This window comes from Girardinichthys multiradiatus, chromosome 3 (assembly GCF_021462225.1).
Source record: "Girardinichthys multiradiatus isolate DD_20200921_A chromosome 3, DD_fGirMul_XY1, whole genome shotgun sequence".
Classification (NCBI taxonomy): domain Eukaryota; kingdom Metazoa; phylum Chordata; class Actinopteri; order Cyprinodontiformes; family Goodeidae; genus Girardinichthys; species Girardinichthys multiradiatus.
The window spans coordinates 18,579,682-18,604,161 of NC_061796.1; the positions used below are offsets into that span (position 1 = coordinate 18,579,682).

The following is a 24,480-nucleotide window of genomic DNA, read 5'->3' on the forward strand; positions in this document are numbered from 1 at the left end:
AACCTCTATGGCATCCGGCTGTGACTAATACACGCTCGCGCTGTAAGGTGCGCGTTCCTAGAAGGCGCGCGACTGCACAGTCGCCGTCGCCATGGCAGCGCTGAACGCCGTAAAGATTAAAAGGTCCACCATTAGTTGACTCATTTGGTCTTCGCCAGGGTCCGTGTCCTTGACGTGGACACAAGCTGCGGACGGATGACAGCAGCGGAACACTTTCGGGTTTGGTGTCCCTAGTCTCACGGGCCCAACAAATTCCCAACTCGGCAGCTGCTGGATTAGGCCGTCAACATGAACGTACTCTTGCACTTTCGAGGTTGTTCCAGAGTGAGTACATTACTTCAACTATCAGTTTCTAGTGAAAATAATGCATTTATATAAATAATCTAGAGCTATTTTTACAGTTTAGACCTACTGCATCATGCTTTTACTACATTCTTCTATAAAAGTATGTTTAAAAACTGTTAGTAGTAAGAAAAACGTCACATAACCGATAGCATTTTACGTGTAACTGACTTATTTCCGCAAATGTCAGTAAATTATGCTTAATTTGGTTACCGTTTACGTTAGAGTTGAACTTGTTTGAATATTATCAAAGATGTAGCTACGTCACGGGCGATCATTGCGACGATCCCGTGTTTTCACTGGGATGCTGCTGTTGGCTCGTCAGGGCAGGGTGACCCCATCACTGGAGTTAGACAATACAGGCAAAGTTACGTCAAGGCGACAGCATTTTAATAGCTCCATACCGGAAATGGTTTCACTGTGTTTTTACAAAGTAAAAGAAAATTTCCTAACTTTGTTCTAGGTGATGTCAGCCTGTTTTTACCACTAAGCTGTTTATTGTGTTTGACTTTTTAATATAGGTCTACACCTTACATATTAAATAGACTTTGTTAAGTAGAATGTAGCTTGGGTGACAAGATCTTCATTTGATAAATATCATGAATAGAAAAAAAAAAAACATTTATGTAGCTCTAAGACGGAGCAACACACCCTAATATAAAATAGTCATGGCCACATACTGGTATCAAGGTGAACAGAGATTTTAAAAAGTTTTGATACTGCTAAAACCTTCCATTATATTATCTGTATGGATTAAAGGGCACATGCCGTGTTTTAAATCCTTCCTTTTTACCCATAAATCATATAGTTGTGGTCTATAGAAAGTGGAGCTGCAAGGCTTTGGTCTGAACTCCTTGTTATTGTAGCTCCACAGGCTCCTCTTTTACTCCTGTTCTGAGGAGCGTCTGAGAGCAACTCGTGTTGGTGTGGTCTCTTTAAATGTTATTGAGGTGCTTCCCACCCCGCCACCCTCCAGGTCATGGAGTGCTCCACTTTGACCCGTTTAGCCATTTTTGTAGTTTGATAATAATCATGTAGCGCTGCAGAAACAAGACAAAACGGCAAAAAACAATACAAAACTGTTTATGTAATAATACTATTCAAAATACGCAGTACGGTTATGTCCACCACACAGCGCTAACATAAGCAGAAGGAACATTGCTACTGCTATAAAAACAATGGCCAGGATGTCATATCAACACAATAAATTCATGTCTAAAATAAAGTTTGTTGTCATTTTAGCGTTATTTGCAGTTTACCGCTTTGCTGTGTCCCTCGTTTCCATAGACAGAAGGAACTGAGTCCTCAGTCAGATTAAGTCTTTCTTCAAATCCTTCTTGATAATGGCGGAGGTTGCTGGAGGCACTTATCCTCAAAGTGCTTCGAATGTTCCCACATCATGAAAAATAAAAATTTGACCAGGCACTTTGAAAAGGTTTTGATGCCGAGGGATGGTGTAATGAATTGTGTGGATATATTCACCGATCAAACTTATCCTCTTTCACTATAGGCATACTTGAGCTTGGACTACAAAATCGCAGCGAGAAATAAATATGGCATACACAAAATTGATCAGCAAATACTGTGACGTAACAGTTCAAAAAACGCAGCAGATGATAGAGAAAACTGAACGGATTGAAAAACATGATCTAAACAGAATATAGAGATATCTCTGCAACATCTGGAGAGACTAAATGAAACTTTTGTGCAATCTTCAGACTCCAAAATGTATTTAAAGGCTGAAAAGGTGGATTTTGCTTGATGTGTCCCCTTTAAATGAGCCCTTTAAAGGTGTCAGTAACTGGAGGTTTCATCAGCAGTGTGGAGCACAGAGTAACACAGCACTGCCCCTCCTGCTGTATGCTGCTGCACACCATCAACTGACAGCTACTATCATTTTATCTTGCTTACAGACAAATGTTGGCTGTTTGCAAAACATTGCAGTGGAGGGAAACACCATAATTTTGTGGAAACTAAAGAGAATCACCACCTTTTTGTGTTTTTAAAAGGTAACATGCTTTGAAATTGGAATTGATGAAATATAAGCTTGATTATGGAGTAAATCCCAGTGTTACTCTATAAAGAGCGGTGATGCTGCATCTTAAAAACTACCATTTTAGCGGGGGTTTATTCTATAGTTTCACTGGTGTTTGCTTTAGCAGCGGTACAAATTTATGCTTTTTTATTTAGGTCACTTTTAAAGTTTTGTTTGTAAAACGGTGGTATTTTTAGTCAAGGTTGTCATACGGTGGGAATCTCATTCCAGCCCATGCCTAATACAAAATGTATAATGTTTAAGACTGAATAAGCAGCTTTTTGATGGCATGCAGGCCATTGAATCTCAGTAGTAACCCTTTCAGAATATGTACCACCGAATGTTTGGTGTGCGAAAGGGTAACCAAAAACAATTTGAACAAAGAATTAAAAAGAATCTGAGTAAATCATAATGAAAAATCAGGAAACAATGTGCTGTCGCTGATTAAAGTTTTGTTAGACTTGTTTTTCATTTATAATAGCTTTAATAGATTAAAGTAATCATTTGAATGTCTTAGCTCTTTTCAGTATTGACACGATTTTATGAAGACAGTTTAGTGCAGCATAAATTGTTAATATTAAATGATCACAAAAAATTGTGATTTGTGTTAATTGTGATGATTTTCCGCTTAAAGTTAAGGAATACAGCATTTAAGCTTAGACTATTACACCAGACCAATAAAGACATTTTTAATACAGAAATGTGGGCTTAATGTATGATTGCGATACAGACCATTTGGTTGGGTTGTTTGGGTTCTTTATTGTAGTTGTGCTCAGACATTTGGAGACATTATCAAGAAGCAGAGGGATTGGCCATCCTTCCTCTATAAAGAGAACACAGTTACAAATGTCAGTTTGGGTTTTCTTGAATTTCTATTGGTTTAACTTTTCAGTTTAAGAATATACCTGTTCAGTGGAACAACAACAACCACTTACCTCTTCCTGGTGTATCTCCTCAGCAGGGTGGGGCAACAACAGGGAGAAACAGGCTCCAGATGCTGCTTAAACTCTCTTGGAGCAAACCAATTAGATTAGAGTAGTGCTTGCAAGAGTTATGCTAAATTTGATTTATTCTTTTTATTAGCCTTAGGTTTGTATAGTCATAAAGATTTGTATTTATGTAAATATGTATTGGGCACTATTAATTGTTTGTTAGATTTGTGTAAAAAATGTTAATTTCTTCTTTTCTGATTATTCCCAGTCTTATACTGGGAGACTGGGTATGAAAGGCAGCTAGTTGCTTTCAGTGTAAAGATGTTGGTGTAGACATGACCTGCAGTTTGACCATAAACCCAACTGAAACTTTGTTTTATTGCCATGCTTCTCCATTAAACATTAAACCTCTGCCTGTCAAAACTGACATCTACGATCTTTCAAGTCAGAGAAAGTCAGCTGTTAAAAACTTGCTGCAACCCTAACCCTACCCTAGTGAATGCTGTGCTGATCTACAAAGATTTGATTCTTTTAAACTAACCTTTAAAATGTAACTAGAGGAATATTAGTAGATTGCCACGTTGTGAAACCCTCAAATAATCTCAGCCTTGACCTTTATTTAGATGAGTACAACCGGAAAGAGTACTGCTGTTTCTCCAGCATATGTAACAATGCTTTCTAGAACCCGCAGAGGGAGGTGAGCTGGGCGCGGAGCATCTTCCTAGAAGGGGCCGTCATGTTTACTTCAGACCGTTTTCTGGGTAAATAGCTAGTACTCCCGCCGCCGCCATGCCGTAGGTATCCCGCTGGGCGTTTTGATGAAGCCGAACGGGGATCGCAGCTGGCAGGAAGCCGGGTGGTCGTAACCGAAGGTGGGAGGATGCACTGGGCTGCTGGCTTCGCCTCCTCCCGGCCGTGCGTGGTGGAACTGGGGCGGAATCACAGCCTGCCGCTCGGGATATGCGGTTCCGAGCAGCAGCAGTCATTATATGGCTACATCATCGCTTTTCCTTTGCAGGACTACGGAGGCATCATGTCTGCTCTGGGCTCGGACTCCTGGTGGAAGAAGACCCTCTACATCACCGGGGGGGCCCTGCTGGCTGCTGCAGCCTACCTACTGCATGAGCTGCTCGCCATCAGGTAGGTGGACACAGCAACATGCTTGGATTCTCGTGTTCTTTTTATTCACCCGTCAGTATTTCGAGGCCCATATAAAAAGCCCACCTGCTCATCTGGCTTGACTAGGTTTGAGAACAGCGTTCAATGGTAACATAACAAATAGATGGATGCTACAGAGAGCAGTTACGGTGGAATTGCTCTGCAGATTTCGCTGTGGTGGTTGAGCGTACTGTCCATGTGTCCTTCTACCAAGGACAAGACATGTTTAGAGAAATAAAACATAATAAATGTACTGTCACAGGTCTGTTAGGAGAGAGTGGCTGCTCGCCTGCCAGCCAGCCTGGCCCGCGGCTGAGTGAGTGTAAACACTGGAGCTCTGCAGTCAACCTGGCCTGTAATACATCTGCAGTGAGCAGATGCTGCAGCTGCACCTGAAAACCAGGAAAGAATAGACCCTCAACATGGCTTTGATTGGCAGCGGGACAGGGGACATCACTGGGCTACTCTCAGAGCAATAAGGCGTGCCTGGCAGAAGAGGGATTATATTTGGACTAGCCCAGTGCCGGGCAGTAGGTACATCCTGTTACAGTGGCCTGATAGTGTGTGCCTTCACTTCCCCTCCCGCCTATAAGCTGTGTTTTGAGTCTGCTCAATCACGTGCAGGCTCCTGATGTTGGCTCTGCAGTCTGCCAGAATCATCTGTTTGTGCCATGTGACTTAATGGGTGGCAGTGGCAGCAGCAGGGCTACTGTAAACCAGCTTAGATTACCCTGCTCACTGACAGATACTTCCTGTCTGAAATAGTTCTGTCCTTTGCAGGAGCAAAAAAAAATAAAAATAAAATAAAATAAAAATAAAGGATTCTGAGGTTATCTGGTGCTGTAACAAGTCAAGGTTTTAGGGTTTCCTTTAGAGTATTTGGAGGGCTTTCAGCACCACAAGTGTGGACAGTGACTTTTGAGCCACTCATAAGTCTGAAGACGGTAGCTTCAGCGCAACACAGGACAATACACAACGTGTCTAGGACGATGATAATTTATCTGGTGTACTTTGTAATCAATGAATAAGGAAAAATATAAAAAATATTCAAAGTTAAGGCTCAAAGTACATACATTACCACTAAGCACAAAGGCCTTTGTACAATATATTATAAACCAACATATTTAAAAACTTGTAGATTTCTTGTAATTGTTTTCCTTAAGATTAGGTAGAGGAAAAAATATGGAGTCCCTTTCTATTACAAACATCTGCCAAAGTACAAAATGCAGAATTGTCTGCAGTTTTAAGACTCTTTGAAAAACTGTAACACATGGCCAAAAACAGAACAGTTGTCAATTAAATCAATAAAAAATGAAATTAAAACTCCCTTAGGAAGGTAACAGATGGTCACTGTAGCTACAGATTTCATTTATTCCCTTGTTTGTTATCAATTACAAATAAAGTGGAACGGTTGAAAAAAAGACAGGACCAAGGCAGACCTTCAAAATTCAGGACCAAAACATACCTGAGTGCTGTAGGTTTCAAATACAGGGGTTGGACAATGAAACTGAAACACCTGTCATTTTAGTGTGGGAGGTTTCATGGCTAAATTGGACCAGCCTGGTAGCCAGTCTTCATTAATTGCACATTGCACCAGTAAGAGCAAATATTGAAATGCACACAACATTATGGGTGACATACCAGAGTTCAAAAGAGGACAAATTGTTGGTGCACGTCTTGCTGGCGCATCTGTGACCAAGACAGCAAGTATTTGTGATGTATCAAGAGCCACGGTATCCAGGGTAATGTCAGCATACCACCAAGAAGGACCAACCACATCCAACAGGATTAACTGTGGACGCAAGAGGAAGCTCTCTGAAAGGGATGTTCGGGTGCTAATCCGGATTGTATCTAAAAAACATAAAACCACGGCTGCCCAAATCACGGCAGAATTAAATGTGCACCTCAACTCTCCTGTTTCCACCAGAACTGTCCATCAGGAGCTCCACAGGGTCAATATACACGGCCGGGCTGCTATAGCCAAACCTTTGGTCACTCATGCCAATGCCAAACGTCAGTTTCAATGGTGCAAGGAGCGCAAATCTTGGGCTGTGGACAATGTGAAACATGTATTGTTCTCTGATGAGTCCACCTTTACTGTTTTCCCCACATCCTGGAGAGTTACGGTGTGGAGAAGCTCCAAAGAAGCGTACCACCCAGACTGTTGCATGCCCAGAGTGAAGCATGGGGGTGGATCAGTGATGGTTTGGGCTGCCATATCATGCCATTCCCTTGGCCCAATACTTGTGCTAGATGGGCGCGTCACTGCCAAGGACTACCGAACCATTCTTGAGGACCATGTGCATCCAATGGTTCAAACATTGTATCCTGAAGGCGGTGCCGTGTATCAGGATGACAATGCACCAATACACACAGCAAGACTGGTGAAAGATTGCTTTGATGAACATGAAAGTGAAGTTGAACATCTCCCATGGCCTGCACAGTTACCAGATCTAAATATTATTGAGCCACTTTGGGGTGTTTTGGAGGAGCGAGTCAGGAAATGTTTTCCTCCACCAGTATCACGTATTGACCTGGTCACTATCCTGCAAGAAGAATGGCTTAAAATCCCTCTGACCACTGTGCAGGACTTGTATATGTCATTCCCAAGACGAATTGATGCTGTATTGGTTGCAATAGGAGGCCCTACATCATACTAATAAATTATTGTGGTCTAAAACCAGGTGTTTCAGTTTCTTTGTCCAACCCCTGTATATATGAATGCAACTGTCCTGCAGATCTCTTCCACAATTATGAACAACAACTTGCTGTCTTCGAAAGCCTTATTATCTTTTTGCACAAAGGACAGAATGCAATGATCGCCTAAAGTTTGGCCAACCATGCGCTAAAGGGTTGTTTGTAATTGCAAGCAAAAAAAAAAGGCAAAGAAGCAATTCAAGGACAGAGAACAACATCTAATGTGTGTCCCATACTCCTGACCAAGGGAGGTGTGAGGACACAGCAGCAGACAAACCTCTATTGTTCAAATGAGTATCTAAAATGAACCAGATTCTGTGACATGTTTCATGCTGTTAAAGCTGATATAATTCAAGGAAAAGTATTAATTCTTTGTGACACAGAGAGCAGTAGGAACCTTTTTCTGTAACAATACAGCAAAAAAAGAACAAATGGGCAGAAACATGACTCAATATTTGCAAGAAACACATCACACTGAAAGCCAAACATGGACCATCATTGGAATACAATAGATTCAAATGATGATGATACAAATCTGGTGCATTAGCAGAAAAATGATGGAACACATGGAAACACATGGGTTATAAAGATGAACAGACAATAATTAATAATAATAATACTGAAAGAAACTACAAACTGTACAGTTGTGATTAACAGAGTAAAAGATAATAAGATTAGATTGGGGTAAACATGGATGTTTAGATCAAAGCGGCATTCAGGGATTAACTGTCAGTTTGCACTAGACAAGAGAACAATGGATGAGGAAATTCAGTAATTTACACGATGCTGAACAAGATCAGACAAATATGATCCGACCTGCTGGACAATGTCAGCTAGATAGGATACTGGTCTGGTTCAAAACCTGCGAACGGATCTCCATTGAAATTCTTTGAGTCTGTGAGTGTGAAATGAAATAGGTAGATGGGTGTGATTAACTAGGCATGGGCTGGTTACCAGTATCAGTCTGAGGACTGTTGCTACCTTATTGTTGCAAAACATAGATATGACATTAGTTACAGAAGACTTTCTAAACTACTGGGTTGTCCAAGAGCCAATGAGCAGTTGCACAGAGCTTCAGTTAGACCTACAATTAGCGGGGACTCTTGTTTCAAAGAAAACAATTAGTAATTAACTCCACTGCCATGGCCTGTATGCATGTTTGCTGCGCAACACTGCATGGCTGATGAAAAAAGCATGCTGAGGCGCATTTAAAGTTTGCTGAACTACATTTAGTGAAATACTGGGAGAATATAATCTGTTCAGATTTAACTGTTTAGATGCTATAATACACAACAGGTTTGGAGGTCAAAAGGCATTGCATAACACCCTGACAACACTGTGGAAACACTGAAGTTTGGAGGTGGGAACATCATGGTGTGTGGCTGTTTTTCAGCATTTGGCAACGGTAGACTTCACTTAACTGAAGCAATGATGAATGGACAAATGTACCCAGACATTCATAAGAAAAATCTGATGCCCTTGCATGGGTTTTAGCAAGACAGTGATCCCAAACACACAGCCAAGGAAACTCTCATTTGGTTCCATGAAAAGAAAACAAAGCTTCTAGAAAAGCCTAGCTAATCACCTGACCTGATTCCTATAGAAGATCTATGAAAAGAACTGAAAGGGCCAACAGGACCTTCAGCACAGGTCCTTGTGTGGAAGATTGGACTAAAATCCAACCTGAGCAATGTATGCAACTAGTTTCTCCATACATGAAGTGTCTAAAAGCTGCCATTATCAAAAAAGGCTTTTGTACAAAGTATTACATAAATTTAAGTAAGGGTGTTCAAACCTTTCCCCCAGTTTTATTCCACATAATTTATGGACGTCTATGATTTGATTTCTTTGCACGTCTGGACTGGATGGGTTGTTACTGACATCTGGTGAGAATTCCATGTCAGTTTCACCTTTAGAAATATTTTTACTTAGAAAATTGGTGATCAGTAATTTTACCTTCTGCATATTACATTAAAATGTGTTACACTGTTTTATTCTGTTATGCATTTTTTTTTATATATTTGCAGCAGAAGGAACAATTTTTCCTTTTCATTTACATCAGTAACTTCCTTTGTTAATGTATAGAATAGAATAGAATAGAATAGAATAGAATAGAATAGAATAGAATCGAATCCCAACTGGAAATTTTGCTTTGTGACAGAGCACATGACACCGTTCAATTACATCGACTTATAAACAAACAAAAAAACAAAATCACAAAGAAAACACACAATCACTATCTAAACATGATTAACAGTAGACAATGTAAATAGAATTAACAACAACATCCTCTGCAGCTAATGGCTTCCATGCATACTACCCAATAATTGATCAGGGGTTCAGACCGCGATGATAATCACAGAATTGACTGAAGCATGTTTTCATATAGGAAACATACGTAGAAGGAATGACTGTTCAGACCTGCTGATCATAAGAAAGTTAAAACCTGTTGATTGAAGAAACAAGCTATTCAGTCAATGCTGTATTAAATGGAGACCTATAAAAGGTTTTGCAAGGGGTGACCAGATGGAAGCCTTTAATAATCTGGTGTGACGCTCCAAAACCAAAGCTGGATCAGAATGTCAGGGGTTTCATATACATATGTTTCTATGGTAGAGGTTAAAACTTAGGTCTGATTACAAAAATAAATCTTAAAACTTTTTTTCTGACAACCTGGGCAGTCAGTTCAAGTTTCTAAGTATCAACATTTAACAGATAAATTATGATAGAACATGTTTTGTAAGCATCAACAAATGATTCTTCCCTTGGTGGTGCCACTGCAATACCAGAGTGAAACCATTGTGTTTTTACTCAAAGTTATCATACTTATAAAATCTCATACCAGCCCAAGCCTACACTCTTAAAACAGATGTGTCAAAAACAACACATGATATGTTAAATTTTAACACACGTGCCGAATCAGCTCAGGGACAACACATGCTGTCATTTATGACACAGCTAATGTGTTTGTCATTTTCATGCAACTATTGTGTCAGTCAAATCAACACAAATGTGTTATTTTGACACACATATGTATAAAATGTGTTTTCATAGATAAGGTCAAATAAAAACGGGCATTTCTATTTGAGGATATTAAAGATACTTTTATTACAATTATGTATGTTGCAACAATAATGCTGGGGCAGCTCAAATATATAAAAAAAGTTTTAAAATAAATTCAAACTACAAAGTCAAGCAAACAAAATACCCATTTTTCTAAGGTATTAACTCCAAATCTTAAAAAAAAAAGACTGTCTGCATTATTAAATATTTTTTGTAATATTCAGTGAACATGTATGAACAACATGGCAATAAAATTCATAAAAGAAACAATGAAAAAGAATCAGCTCTTTAGCACAGCTCACACTTTTCATAACATTAGAAACAGTCACTTTTCAAGATGAATACATCTGGGCCACAAAAGATGCTGCATAATTGCTGAGGTCAATGCAATTTTCAGATTGTGGAGTTGCAACCATGTCATCGCTGACATTTGGTATATCCAAATAATCAGAAATGTTATGAATTTGTTCCATACTGTTTGATGCCTCGCTTGGGTACAAGGGTTGAACAACAGTGATATTTTTTGCACATGGCTCAAAATGTGTTCTATGTAAATGCTTAGAAAACGAATTCAAGTTATAATATGTCCTTGGACAACTGTCTTGGCCACATATCATTTTTATATTCTGTCCATCTGATAAGCAATGTATTTCATGGATTTATTTTACAATTTGAAACTTTTACCTGCATATCAAAAGCTCTTTCTTCTAGTAGGTTTTTATTTTATTTTAGAGTTCAAGAAGTCGTGTTGTAGTAATTGAATCAGTTGCTTGACAGAGTGATATGAACACTAAAATGAGGAAAATCTGATTGATTTTTCTTTTTCCCCCTTATGATGTTTTCTTCTCACAAACAAACTAGTACAGTAAGTGTTTTCAGGCTGCCGGCACTTGGTTCAGATCATTATGTTTGCTCAGAGCTGGAGGAAAATGACTCATTTAGTCCCTCAGGGGCCCCTGATTCCCCTCAGTGGAGCAGCACAGTGGAATATCAACTATATTTTCTAGCCAGTGTAAACATACTTAAATGCCTAGGGTTGCTTCGATTACTTAGACTCTAAAACTTTATATGATCAACACTGAGCTAATGGCAGGGCAAAGCCTAATAAATGAGAATAATCTCCTTGCCTAGCTTTAATACTGTTGTGTTCAATTCAATTCAATTCAATTCAAAAATACTTTATTAATCCCAAAGGGAAATGGTTTGGTGTTAGCTTAGAGTTGGACATTGATCAAATCTTATATGAAATTTCCATCTTATTTAAGATGAGACCAAAATAATAGCTTAAACAGTATGGAAATGAACATATCAAATTTTATTAAGTATGTGCTTTCATTTATTTGTGCTGTGTGTGTGTGTGTGTGTGTGTGTGTGTGTGTGTGTGTGTGTGTGTGTGTGTGTGTGTGTGTGTGTGTGTGTGTGTGTGTGTGTGTGTGTGTGTGTGTGTGTGTAGGAAGGAGCAGGAGTTGGACTCTAAGGATGCCATCATCCTCCATCAGTTCTCCAGACCAAATAACGGCATCCCCAGCCTCTCCCCCTTCTGTCTCAAAATAGAGACGTACCTGCGCATGTTGGATCTACCTTACCAGGTAACCGAGAGTGGAGCTAGCTAGTTCGTTCATTACCATCCTTTTGTTTTCCAAGGCAGTCATTTGGTAGTGATGGAAGACGTACTCTTAAATTTGCTACTGATGGTTTTCTGTTCTGTACAAGCATTCAACATACATATTCAAGACACAGCTTAGAAACACAATCTATCGTTACTTTAGAAGGTAATGTTGACCAAATGTACAGTATGTTCCATGTAATCCTAGCTATCGAGCTAAAAAGTATCTTTTTGTCACTTGCAGAACTACTTTGATGGGAAGCTGTCACCGCAGGGAAAGATGCCATGGATTGAGTATAACTATGAGCAGGTGTCGGGGTCAGAGTTCATCGTGGATTTCCTGGAGGAGAAACTGGGGGTCAACCTGAACAAGAACCTCACCCCACAAGAAATCGCCGTGTCCAGAGCAGTAACCAAAATGGTTGAGGAGCACCTCTACTGGTATGGGGATTACACACACACATTAATAGTATGGAGAAATGGTACATTATGAAAGACTGGATTTATATTACAGCTTGGTACTAACTTGGATCAGTTTATTTGAAACTGCAACTTTGGCATGCTAATAAAAATATCCAGAGGGCTTGTTCCCTGACAGACTGTCTAGCTTTATTTAGACATAATGCTCTTTATTTTGCTGTGGGCTGATACTGTCCTCAGGGTTCCTGATTTGCTGATGTGTGGAGTCACACCAGAGCGGCCGGAATAAACATAGGCTGTTCCTGCTTGTAGGAAATATTTTTCACCTCTCTTCCAACAGACACACACACACACAGAGTGTTTTCCATTACCTAAAAGCTCTATCCATCTTCCACCTATCCTTTGTAGCCGTTTCAGTCCCATCCCTTTGATAACATCAGGACGCATCATGAAGAACCTTGTTTTAACCCCACACTCAGCTGCAAGCTCAGTTGTTTGTCAGATGAGGACAGTAGCAGAGGTCAGTCATGTAACCCACATCCTGTTTCACTCTTTCCTGCTCCTGACTGCTTTCTCAGCTACTACCTCCACCTGACATATTTAGACCCACATCTAGAACCAATGGGCTGAATTATTTATAAAGAGCAACTTGACAGCTCATTGCTCTTTACATTATAAAATACATGCTAGCATCAGTGGGGTGTATTATGAGCCCCGGAGACTGTAGCCTGCATCTTGCTTGATAATATCATACTACTGCTGCTTGTGGTTTTTATAATTAGTGTGTATTTAATGAAATATATTCAGTCACTATATGAGCCTTTTGGCCTGAGTTAAGAAAGCTGTCACTTAGCACTTGGTGCCTGTACCCTGGCTATATCCTGTAAATATTCAACCTCGTCTGAGCATCTGAGTTTTTAGTTTTATTTTTAGCAAAGCTGGGCCTGTCTTTGGGATGTCAGATAATTTAAAAAGTATGCAGCCAGACATGATATTAGCCAGAGTCTTTGATTCAGTTTCTGCCCAGCAACCAGTCATACACATTATATAAAACGAGTGCTGCTGCACATTAGGAGCGTTTCCATCTTACAGTTTGCATCCTACGAAAGGAAGTCTGATATCAGGCTTCAGAGCTTGTAGATGAACTGATAGGGTGAAGTTCATCATGACATGTTGATATATTTCAGGTACACATAGGATGCCAAATCCAACAGTGAGAACCGAACATTCTGAGATTTAATTAGGATTAATGGTATAATAACATTATGGTTTGTGTTTGTTGCAAACGCTACCGCCAACTAGCTTCACAGTTATGTTAATTCTATTCTTCATTTAGATACAGAGTCTCTTTCAACACGTAATGTGCTGCTAAAATATTTTAGAAGTACTTTTAGGAAATACTAAATCTGGTGTGATAAAACAGAGAACATAAAAAAAGGAATAGGATCCATCTAGGGGATCGTTCTAATAGAGGTTGTAATATCGTCTTGCTTTGCTAAAGGCCTTTTTCAATGTAAACATGTCATTATCAAAAATGTCTGCTGGAATTCATTATCTGGAGGTGAAATCCCTATTATTGCAATTAAATCAAAGTAGTTTTTATTCTCAGTAATGTTTTCAACTCTTGTTATGCTGTGTGTTCCCTCAGGACTATAGCCTACTGCCAGTGGGTGGACAACGTAGAAGAAACCCAGAAGCTGCTGGCAATGAACGGTCCTCTAAGTGACACCCTAAAGTGGCTGCTGAGCCATCTGAATGGCAGCGTAGTGCGCAGAGAGATGTACGGCCACGGCATCGGCCGTTTCTCCAAGGAGGAGGTCTACACGCTAATGGAGAAGGACCTGAGAACACTGGCCACTCTGCTGGGTAGGAACAGCAATCCTTGAGCTCATGTATTATCAGGCTTTCGTGGTTGTAGTGTATTATGATGCTAGTCTATATGGGTCTCACATTTAAGGCTAATTAGCTCAGCTGAAGGAGTTTATGTCAGAAAATGATTTTTATGTAAGCACCCAGTTAGCAATGGTCAGGTGGAGGACTGAAAAATAGATTTGTATTGATCTTTTTCTCCATTTAATGAATGTTTTTTGTGAAAAAATGGAAAGTCATTCTCAGAGTGAAATAATCTGTGCACTAATCCAAAACATGGCTACTCCACTTATTGTTTGCTTTGTGCAAATGCCAGATGTTTTCATTTTACAATACTCACAAAAGGTTAGGGATATTTGGCTTTTGGGTGAAGTTTTAGGATGAACATAAATGCACTATATTATTTACAGGTGAACAATAGTTCACCTTTAATGTAATGTAATGTTATGTCCAGTTGTTCACTGTTACAGTACCTTTTGCACAACTTGCTGTTCTCTAACAAAGAGCTTAACAGCTAAATTCACGACAGGTGAATCAACCAATTAGTTTCCTGGTTCAATCAGAGTTGGTATTTAAACAGTCCTCTTCATAATGCTGTTCACACTTTGACATCATGACATCAAGACGTCCCCTAACAACTGATCAACGGTACCTCACCATTGTGAGGCTTTAAACAGGATGTGGCCACTGAGCTTTGAGTGTCATCAGTAGGTTGCAACAGAGATTGAGAGAGACTGGAGACTGGAAGAGGCACAGTAAGGCATAGAATTCAATTCAATTCAAAAATACTTTATTAATCCCAAAGGGAAATTAAATGTCGTTGTAGCTCATTATGAAGGTTTCTTCAAAGAGACGTTGTAGATGCTGATGGCTGTGGGCAGGAAGGATCTCCTGTAGCGCTCCGTCTTACAGCAGATCTGAAGAAGCCTCTGACTGAAGACACTCTGTTGTTGTAGGACAGTCTCATGAAGAGGATGCTCAGAGTTCTCCATAATGTTCTTCATTTTATGAAGAATCCGTCTTTCCAGAAGTGGGCGTCCTTTGACCACATCACACACTGTTGACTGCTTCATTAGAACAGTGCCCTGCAAAACTGGATGATGAATGCCACTCCACTCCATGCACATTTAAGGGAGGTGAGAGGCACCTAAGCGTCACGTCAGACCATTTGAAATTGTTTACATCAGTGTGGTCTATGTGCTAGACGACCTGCAAGGGTACTTGACCGCACCACCAGGCACAAGCGTCATGGTCTTGCATGGGCCAGGGAGCATTTACAATGGACGAGGGGCCAGTGAGCCTCAGTGCTGTTGAAAGTTGATTCGCGCTGAGCCGCCTACGATGTTGGAGACATCAAGGAGAGTGCATCAGCCACTGTTGTCTCCAGACGAGCTTTTGGTGATGGTGGTGTTACAGTGTGGGCAGGTGTGTCTAGTCAATACAAAACTGCTCTGCACTTCGTCATTGGTACTATGACAAGCCCATACTAGCTGAATAACATCATTATTCCATCATTGTTCCCCTGCATGAACAACACAGACCTAATTTTATCATGATGGACGACAATGCTCCAACTCATTAGGGAACGACTGCTGGAGACTGGGATACCTTGAATGGAGTGGCCTCCACTTTCTCCTGACCTGATACCATAGAAAACTTATGGGGCCAGCTGAGTGGCCGTCTTGAGGCTCGTAACTCTGGACCCCAGAACTTCAATGACCTGAGGACCATCCTTCAAGAAGGGTGTGATGCTATGCCTCAGCAGACAAGAAGTTCACTTGTGACCAGCATGAGCTGTCGTTGACAAGCGGTAGTTAATGCTCAAAGGCACATGACACGTTATTGAGATGGACATTTTTGTGTTATGGTATACCTACTGCTATTGTTGGTTTTTGTTTTAATAAATTGTTTAAGATGAGAACATCTTCATTGAATGCTCTACTTTCATGATATAATATGTTTTACGTTTTCAATTCATTTCACCAAAAGCCCAATATCCCTAACTTTTAGTAAGTAGTATAAATGTATTGTTGCTACTTTTCCAGCCCGAGGAATGACGATGAAAAATAACTACTTACTTTGCTATATCTGACAGATACACGGCCTGGACAGTAGTCTGGAAGGTAGTTGGCAATTTATCAAAGGCTGGAAAGTAACTGGCACATGGCTTAATCAGGATAAATAGTAGTTTGCAGTACATACTTGCAACAAGTTTGACATAAACAAATATGACGTGATGTAGTGGCGTATGACCAGCTGAGTTTGTGCTGTGAAATGTCTGCATTCAATGTATCTGTTGTTTGTCATGCAGGGGATAAGAAATACTTTATGGGCTCTAAGATGTCAACATTAGATGCCACAGTGTTCGGCCATCTAGCTCAGGCTATGTGGACTCTACCTGGGACCCGGCCAGAACAACTTATCAAAGGTCAGCTTTTTTGTCAGGACCTTTTCACATTTTGTCACATTACAACCACAAACTTCAGTTGAATTAATTTGGATTTTTTTTGGATTGAATAACACACAGTAGTACACAATTAGAGAAAACAATGTGGTTTTTACAAGGCTTTACTGATAAAACTTGAAGTTTAGCATAAGTCAACAACTTTTAGAGACACTTTCTGCTACAGTCGCAAGTCTTTTGGGGTATGTCTCTACCAGCTTCGCACATCTTTCTAACTATAGTTATAACTGTAGTTATAACTTAACTTCTGTCAAATTTAATTTAAACTAAAACGTATTTGATAGATAAATGGTAATCGTAGAAATCTTAAACTGTGTACATAGATCTACCTGTCATTATTATAAAGCACCTCCCCACATTTGAAAAATAAGCACCACTGGTGAACTTTAAATTAAAGTTGATTCATACAAATCTGAAGAAATCAGTGAAAGTTATTTGTTTTACACACTAGAACTTTAACTTTCAAATTTGATAAGTCCAAGTGTTACAGATTTTAAAACTGAGCTATATTAAGTTGGTTCAGATACCCTTTACCTCACTCCTAAATCAGAGGCTACCTCAGCATCATGTTGAATCATTTTGGAACATACAGATAATAAAAGCTAATGAGGTAAATTATACTAGAATGTTATCCTTACTAACTGACATAATACTAACAGAAAAAAGATAACATTTAGAAATTTTAGTCTGGAAAATTGTGGACATTTGAAATTAAAAATATCCTCTGAGCAACAGTTTAGCTCTTATCAACCAAACAACTGCTAACGACGCCAGTTAAAATCACTATTTGAAGGTTAAAGATACAATGAAACTGACACGTACAGAAGCTTTCCTGTAAAGCTTGGAAAAGTTGTGGAATATTTGGGATTTTTAAAGGTTTTGTTGGCAGCGTTTAATAGTGTTGATGTTTTAGGTTTTTACCACCAGAGGGCTGTGGTGTTTTGCAAAGCAAAGTGATGCACACTTTTGAGCGATCTGCTGTTTGATCCTTATCAAGCTTATCAAGATCAGTGTTTCATAGGTAAACAGGCCTCAGTATCATCTGGTGGGGAGTTACTAATCGCTTTTTCTCATTAAACTGCGGGAAACATACTAAAATAGTCTTCAGGGACGTGACGGTGTTGCAGAGGAAATACGTGCAACCCATATGCAGCCAGAAGATTCGGTCCTCGACGCAGCTGTCGCGGGTTCGACTCCTGGCTTCCTGCTCCCTCCACCGCTTTCCTGTCAGCTTACTGTAAAACAAATAAGAAAAATAAAGGCCACTATTGCTGCAAACAAAACATAAAAATTAGCTTTCAGTCACAAGTGCAGTTGTTCCTTCTAAAGATGAGAGAAACAAAGCTTTCACAATGAGACCTCAACACATTTAAATACTATGCACTTTACATATAGATCTCTAAAACAATCTCTCTATAAGATCTAGAAGTTAAAGCATTGCTATAACATGATGGTTTAGCCTCCACTTCTAACAGATGTGATGATTATAATGTGATCTGTTAAATACATACATGTTCACCTACTGAATACTGATCTTGAGAAAAGCAATAAGGACCAATACACTGATATATGTTCAAAACACTTCTTAGCTGGAATTTATGAAACTTCTTGAGCTAAAGTGTTTTTCACTGATACACATTTTTGGAAAAGACCTTCAACAATATGTTAGATTTTACAGTAATCAAAACCTCTGATGTTATCGTTTCTACCAACAGTATTATGACTTGCAGTGTGAAAAGAGAATTACTTGTTCTGATGCAGTAGCTTTTGCAAAGTGTTTAAAACTCTTTATTTGTTTACTTTAGGACCACAAACCTCAGCATGTGTTACTGGAACTGTATGTGCCCCAAATGCCATTTTTTGTTTGCACAAAAAATGGCATTTGGGGCGTGTTGCATGCGATTTTCAAAGACTGAGAGTGCAACGGATAACAGATGCAAAATAGGTGCAGACCGCCATATTTAAATGAGGAAATTGTGTGGAACAAGAGGACAAGCAAACAGATCCTCTCTGCTGTGGCGCTTGAAACATGTAGAGGATGTTGCCCTGGATCATTGTGAATGATCCAGTTGCTGCAAGATACCAATGCAGGAATCATTTGTTGTGTTGTAATGTGGTACCAAGGTAATGTATCAAGCGATAGGCTCTTCATCAAACCAGAGATCAGATTCTGATGAAGAGGCTGTTTCTTGAAATGTTACTTGGTGCAAACCTATTTGGTCCCCCCAGTCCTTCCAGGATTGCCCTGAATTTAGCTCCATACATCCTCCCTTGAACTCGACCCAACTTCCCTGTCCCTGTGGAAGAAATCAACCTTGGGGAAACTGGTTGTGGGTGCTGTGCAATGTTAGCCTTCTACAACACATAGCATGTATATCAAAAACCTCAACTTCAGCCTCACCTGTCCGTTTAGGCATTTGGCCATGACTTAGAGGTTTGCAGCTGTACCATGAGGACCTAAACACTGCTCTGTGAAACTTCTCCACAGCTTTGTCCCAGAAATGTCTGCTGTGTTCCTTGGTTTTCATGATAAAGTTCGTTCACTAATGTTCTCTAAGAAACCTGTGAGGACTTCACAGAACAACTGGATTCATATTGAGGTTAAGCTAAACACAGCTGCACTCCATTTACTAATTACTTTATTGTTCTGGACTTTATTTAAGAATTTCAGAGTTAATGGGGTTGAATAAAACTGTGCATGCTTTTCAGATATTAACTACAAAAACATTTTAAAAAATGTTTATCCTTTTCCTTTTCTTTACAAGTATGCATTACTTTTTATTTTATCACATACAATCCCAATAAAATACAAAACTGAAATTTGTGGTTGTAATTGTGACAAAATGTGGAAAAACTTAAGGGGTATGAATACTTTTACAGAGGCACTGCACCTGAACCCGCAGTGTCAAAAAAAAAGAAAAATCCGTGTTTTCATACTTGCAAACTTCTCATGTGAAATGAAAAAGATGAAAGTTCTTCGATACCTCGTTGGAGGTTTAAGCTCTTGCTCTACATGTGACCCAGTTGTGGCTGATGTCTCCTCAGGAGAGCTGATCAACCTGGCCATGTTCTGCGAACGGATGCGAAGAAAGTTCTGGCCCGAGTGGTTCGTGGAGGTGGAGGATCTTTATTACGATGGAGACAGCGAGAGCAGCACCAGTAGCACCCCTGCATGCCTGTTGGACTTTGGCCTGTTCTCCAGGACTGACACTCTAGATGACAGTGACAGCAGCAGCCAGTCAGCCAGACACACACACACCCCTTCCCCTGAGTCGGACCACTCACTTTTTGATTCGGACATGGGGACGGGCTCTGAAAATGACATTCAGCTCAAAGAGGAAATAATGCCAGACCTGGAGGTTTGAGTTGTGACTGATTAACAAAGTGGGACTGACAGGAAAACTGGAATAGTCAATGTGGCAGGCAGCTGTGTGGTTGCACATGAACAACCTGTCCAGATGACCGTTTGCATATCTGGGGAAACTATTCCAGGTTCTCCACTGACAAAACCCAGCATGTTACCGCTTCCTTCTGACTGGGTGTTTATATGCAGAGGATACAAAGTAAACCTCCTAAAACATGTAGTGTGCCGTTTGTCCCGTTCTGTATCACCTGAACTGTCACATCGGCAGTTCATCTTTGCCTTATTTGTCTCATTCTCAGATACAGAAGTCGCCCTGAAAGTTGCACCAACTAAATATCTGATCTCGTGCAGCGATGGGGAGAAGGGTTGCAGACAAGACAGTTGGCACTTCACTTGCTATGAAATGATTCAACTAATCACCATTCTGCCATGTGTCAAAACGCATAAATCCATTCAAACAGGTGGGGATTGATCGTGTGGATCAAAAGGAACAGCTGCCGTGTCTCTGCTGTTTACCATCCGTGTACTGAATAGTAAACACAGACAAAAGCGAGTGCCACGTCTTGTCCATCACAGATCCTAGTGCCATGTCCTTTATGCTGCTGTGTACTGTTGGAAATCTTATTGAAAAGGGGCCTATGACTTCATCGTTTCCAACCCAAATCTTTCAGCAGGTTTATTGGATGGAGAGCAGAAGGAAACATTTGTGCCTGTTTCAATTACCAGTTATCGTCTTTATTTTTCTTCATTGAGTAAATATCTTCATGCACTTTATGTTTAGGCTTGGGTTTTTAAAAAATGGTTTCAACACATTTGATGTGTAAGTCTGTATTCGACCACTAGATGGAGGCATAGGGCACCCCTATGGCCTTCCAAGCAGATTCCTGAAGGAGATGCGAGTCATTTACTGCTACAAATATTTGTCCCTCATTCCCGACATTGTAATTCCCACTCATTGGTGACCTGTCTTACAGCGTGTAGGTGTTGTGTGTGGGTGCATTCATAACGGCAAACTGAAACTGAGCACAGCAACAAATCAGCCTTAGTGCTCAGAATATTTATAAAATGGTGACATTAGTTGTTTTTTTTGTTTTTGAATAATTTAATACCAGTGCCGTTCAATTTTTTTCTAATGAGTTTATGTATATAAATATATATTTCTTGTTTTCTTATTGCTCTCAGAAACATGTTATTTTGCACTACTGGGGAATTATTTTTTACCTTATGTCAAAGGAAGAAGTCTGCTGTGAAGGCACAGAGAGGGCCGAAAAGGAATGCTATGATCGATGTAACATGGGAAACTAAAGGTTCTGTCAGTGATCATTCAGTAAGGGAGAATGCATTGCTTATGTTGGCTGTGTGTATGTGAAATTTACCCGGTGTGAATGTCATCAGTGAGACATTTCACCACTGAGTCAGAATATCAAACCAGAGGTAGGTAGATGGAAAAACTCCAAATGGACCAAAAGCGTCTTTCAGGTAGAAGAGCTCAAAATCTAATCGTAGAGATGCAGGTAACTTTGTTGGCACCACCGGTAAAGATGTTCAAAAAGTCTAAAAATAAATTCATCTTTTATTGCTTCAGCATAGTCTCACAGTAATATTTTTTTAATTCAACTGTAATTTGAGTACATTTTTTTTAGTGAGGGGAAAATCTAACATTAGGAAACAACAAAACCACCACTGGTACAATTATTAGTAACCCTGCTGTCAACCCCTTTTTGCCAGCAGGAAGGCCTTCAGTCTATCTAATAAGTTTGGAGTATACAGAGGGAGGGATCTTTGGCCAGTCCTCTTTGTACAATCTTTCTAGATGATCTATCCTGGGTCTTTCTTTTATGCTCTCTTCTCTTGAGTTTTTTTTAAATAGGTCCAATAGGTCCAATGATTGAGATGGAAGAAGATGAATTTGAATCTGATGATGCATTTCTGTGGTTATTTGGACATATACTTTGGATCAATGTCCTGTTGAAAGGCCAAATGATGACCCATTTTCAATTTCCTAGAGACCAACAGATTGGTATTTTGAAATCTCCTGGTATTTCATGAGTGTTCATGTTGTGCACTCTTATACAATTTCTTTGGAAGACAAGCAGACACGCAGCATCACAGGGCCACTACCGTACCTAATATTGGGGATGAGATGCTTTTCCGAACATTTATCCTACATTCTGGGTATACCTCAAAAATAAACAGGTTGACAGGTAGATTGCATCTAGTAGCTGTTACAGAGACTTGGCGACCTCCAACATGCCTCTCTTGGCCGCACTTCTCTAACTGTGAGCTTTGGAGCTTTTTTTCCCCTACCTTACAACCCTGCTCACTGTACGTTGTGGTAAAATAAATATGGGTTATCTTCCAGCCTGATAGCTAAAGGTGATTGGTTCCTGTGCCATCACATATATGCACCCCAGGGGAACAGAAAGTTGTAGATTACGAATTAGACGTTCCTAGAAACTCTGACCGATTAAAACAAGTAAAATAAATATATTAAAGATGCTTCATCTACATGTATGTTAAAAGTATTGTTAGGGATACCAACAAATGTGACTTTATTAAAAACAATTTCTAATGAGATTATTGTGAATGTTTATGTGCACATTTGCACATACTGCAATAAAAGATACATTATTAGGAGCTTTTACACATCTTTACCACTGGTACCAACAGATATGTACACATCTGTATTTAAAATGGGTGGACCAGTCAATTTACATAATACATTGTCCACATGTAGTGGTTCATAGATCTCCCTAACACAAGGTGAGATGAGTTGAAATTTACTTGTGGCTCAGAAAAAAAAGCTCAGCAACCTCTTATTTTTTCATAATTTCTTTCACACGTTCTGCTGCTCTGAGTTACCCTGGAACAAGACACAAACCACTTACAAAAAGTGAGACGTTTCAAACTTCTAGCATAAACTAATGTGACTAATATAACTAGTTTACGCATCAGGTAAAAAATGGAAAATGAAAATAACTCTCTTTCTGAAAGGACAAGTTTGTCCAAGGCTATCTCTCTAAATCAGTTCTTTTTCCAGCCACACAACCTCTCTGTTTTGTTTTGGTTCAGTCTCACTGCTCTCATTAGCATCCTTCCTAGAAGCAGCAGGGCGCTCATTCAGCAAAGCGAAACTAACCACCCACCCCACCCCTACTCACCCGCTTCCCCCTGCACATTGATTGCTCCAAAACAAATGACTCACCAATTAAGCTAGCGCCTGGCTGGTAAAGTACGCCAACTGAGTGTTTGTCTACCAGTCAGCCAGATATGCCGTTCAAGACTTCAGTTAAAATCTGGAAATAATTAGAAAGTTCATGTTAAACTCATTTTGTTTGGAAAATAAATTGGTAGTGTTTGTTTGGATTTGCATACAGGCATGGGCCAGTTACAAATATAAAGGTTTTAACAAGTTTCAAAAGTGCTAAAATGTTCTGTGGTATATTATTTCTACCATATAAAGCCCTTTTTAATTAGATGAGACAAAGACAAGAACGACAGGAGTTTTCTTTGGCTGTTTGGAGCATAGAACAATGTAGCAAAGGCCCAACCGCATCTGTGACTGCACACTGTCAGTCAGCTGGCTGAAAAAAGTTAAAAAACCTTTCTATGGCCTACAAGAAAGACAAATTATGGCTTGAAAAATACAGTAATCACTCACCAGGCATGTGTTTTAGGAATACATGTAACCTTTTTTATTTACAAAAAAAGAAACTATATTTAATCGCATTTTTGTTTGAAATTTCTGTGATACCATGAAACTAGGTAATTTTTCCACAAGGTGATCATGCTGTGAAAATTTCACTGTGGACCACGCCTGCTTGCACGTCAAATAAAATTCCATCCACCTTCAAAGTTCTGGGACAAACATAGTCAATCTTAGCATCTAGGCAGTAAAATCAAATTATTTTGTCATTGTTCCGTTTAATAAGCTGAAGGCTGGTTAGGTGTTTTAGTGGCTTTAGGTCAGAGCTTGGTTCTTAGACTTTAAGGATGTCCTTCCAACATGTTGGTCCAGGGGTCTCATCTGTCCTGATCCATCCAGCTGTCAGTCATCTCTCTGGGTCAGGTCACCACAAACAGTACAGTTGGACTGATTTAATCAAGCCATATTAATACTACTAGATGTATTGTTTTTGGAGCCATGTCATAGCATTAGTGCTGGTGTAATGTAAATATTGTGTGACAATGTGTATCCTGCTGTATGTTGGTCTGACTGACTGATCCAACTACCTGTGGTTGTTCAGTCATAAAAAGTGGGGCGACTGGAGGATTTCAATAAAGTCTAGCTGTGACAATTTTGAACATCTTGTTTAGATCTTTTTTTGCTGCTTAACTCCTGAGGGAGTAAATATGGTGTGCCAGATGTTATATTTTTTTCATATTGTTTATTGTCATATTTCTGATTCTATTTTATGTGTTTTGTCGCGTTATCAAACAGGCAAAGAAGGTGCAATAATTCAGGTGCCAAAGGGGTCTGCCAGCTGCTGGAGGGCGAGCCAACAGCAGCAGAGATTTACTGAAGGTGAA

At 39.7% G+C, this 24,480-nt stretch overlaps 1 protein-coding gene across 2 annotated transcripts; it reads left to right on the top strand.

The window, feature by feature from the left end:
- The first annotated feature begins 90 nt into the window (after positions 1 to 90).
- faxcb (failed axon connections homolog, metaxin like GST domain containing b) lies at positions 91 to 24,255 on the top strand. Of its 2 annotated transcripts, XM_047361436.1 has the most exons (7): positions 91 to 324; positions 4,328 to 4,449; positions 11,681 to 11,816; positions 12,078 to 12,274; positions 13,902 to 14,119; positions 16,434 to 16,550; positions 19,632 to 24,255. In XM_047361436.1, exons 1-7 carry the CDS (start codon positions 289 to 291, stop codon positions 19,949 to 19,951), a joined length of 1,146 nt encoding a protein of 381 aa, XP_047217392.1. In that variant the 5' UTR covers positions 91 to 288; the 3' UTR covers positions 19,952 to 24,255. The 2 variants fall into 2 exon arrangements, with proteins under 2 accessions (XP_047217392.1, XP_047217391.1); XM_047361435.1 differs by lacking the exon at positions 91 to 324 and having other exon boundaries at positions 4,002 to 4,449.
- The last annotated feature ends 225 nt before the right edge of the window (positions 24,256 to 24,480 follow it).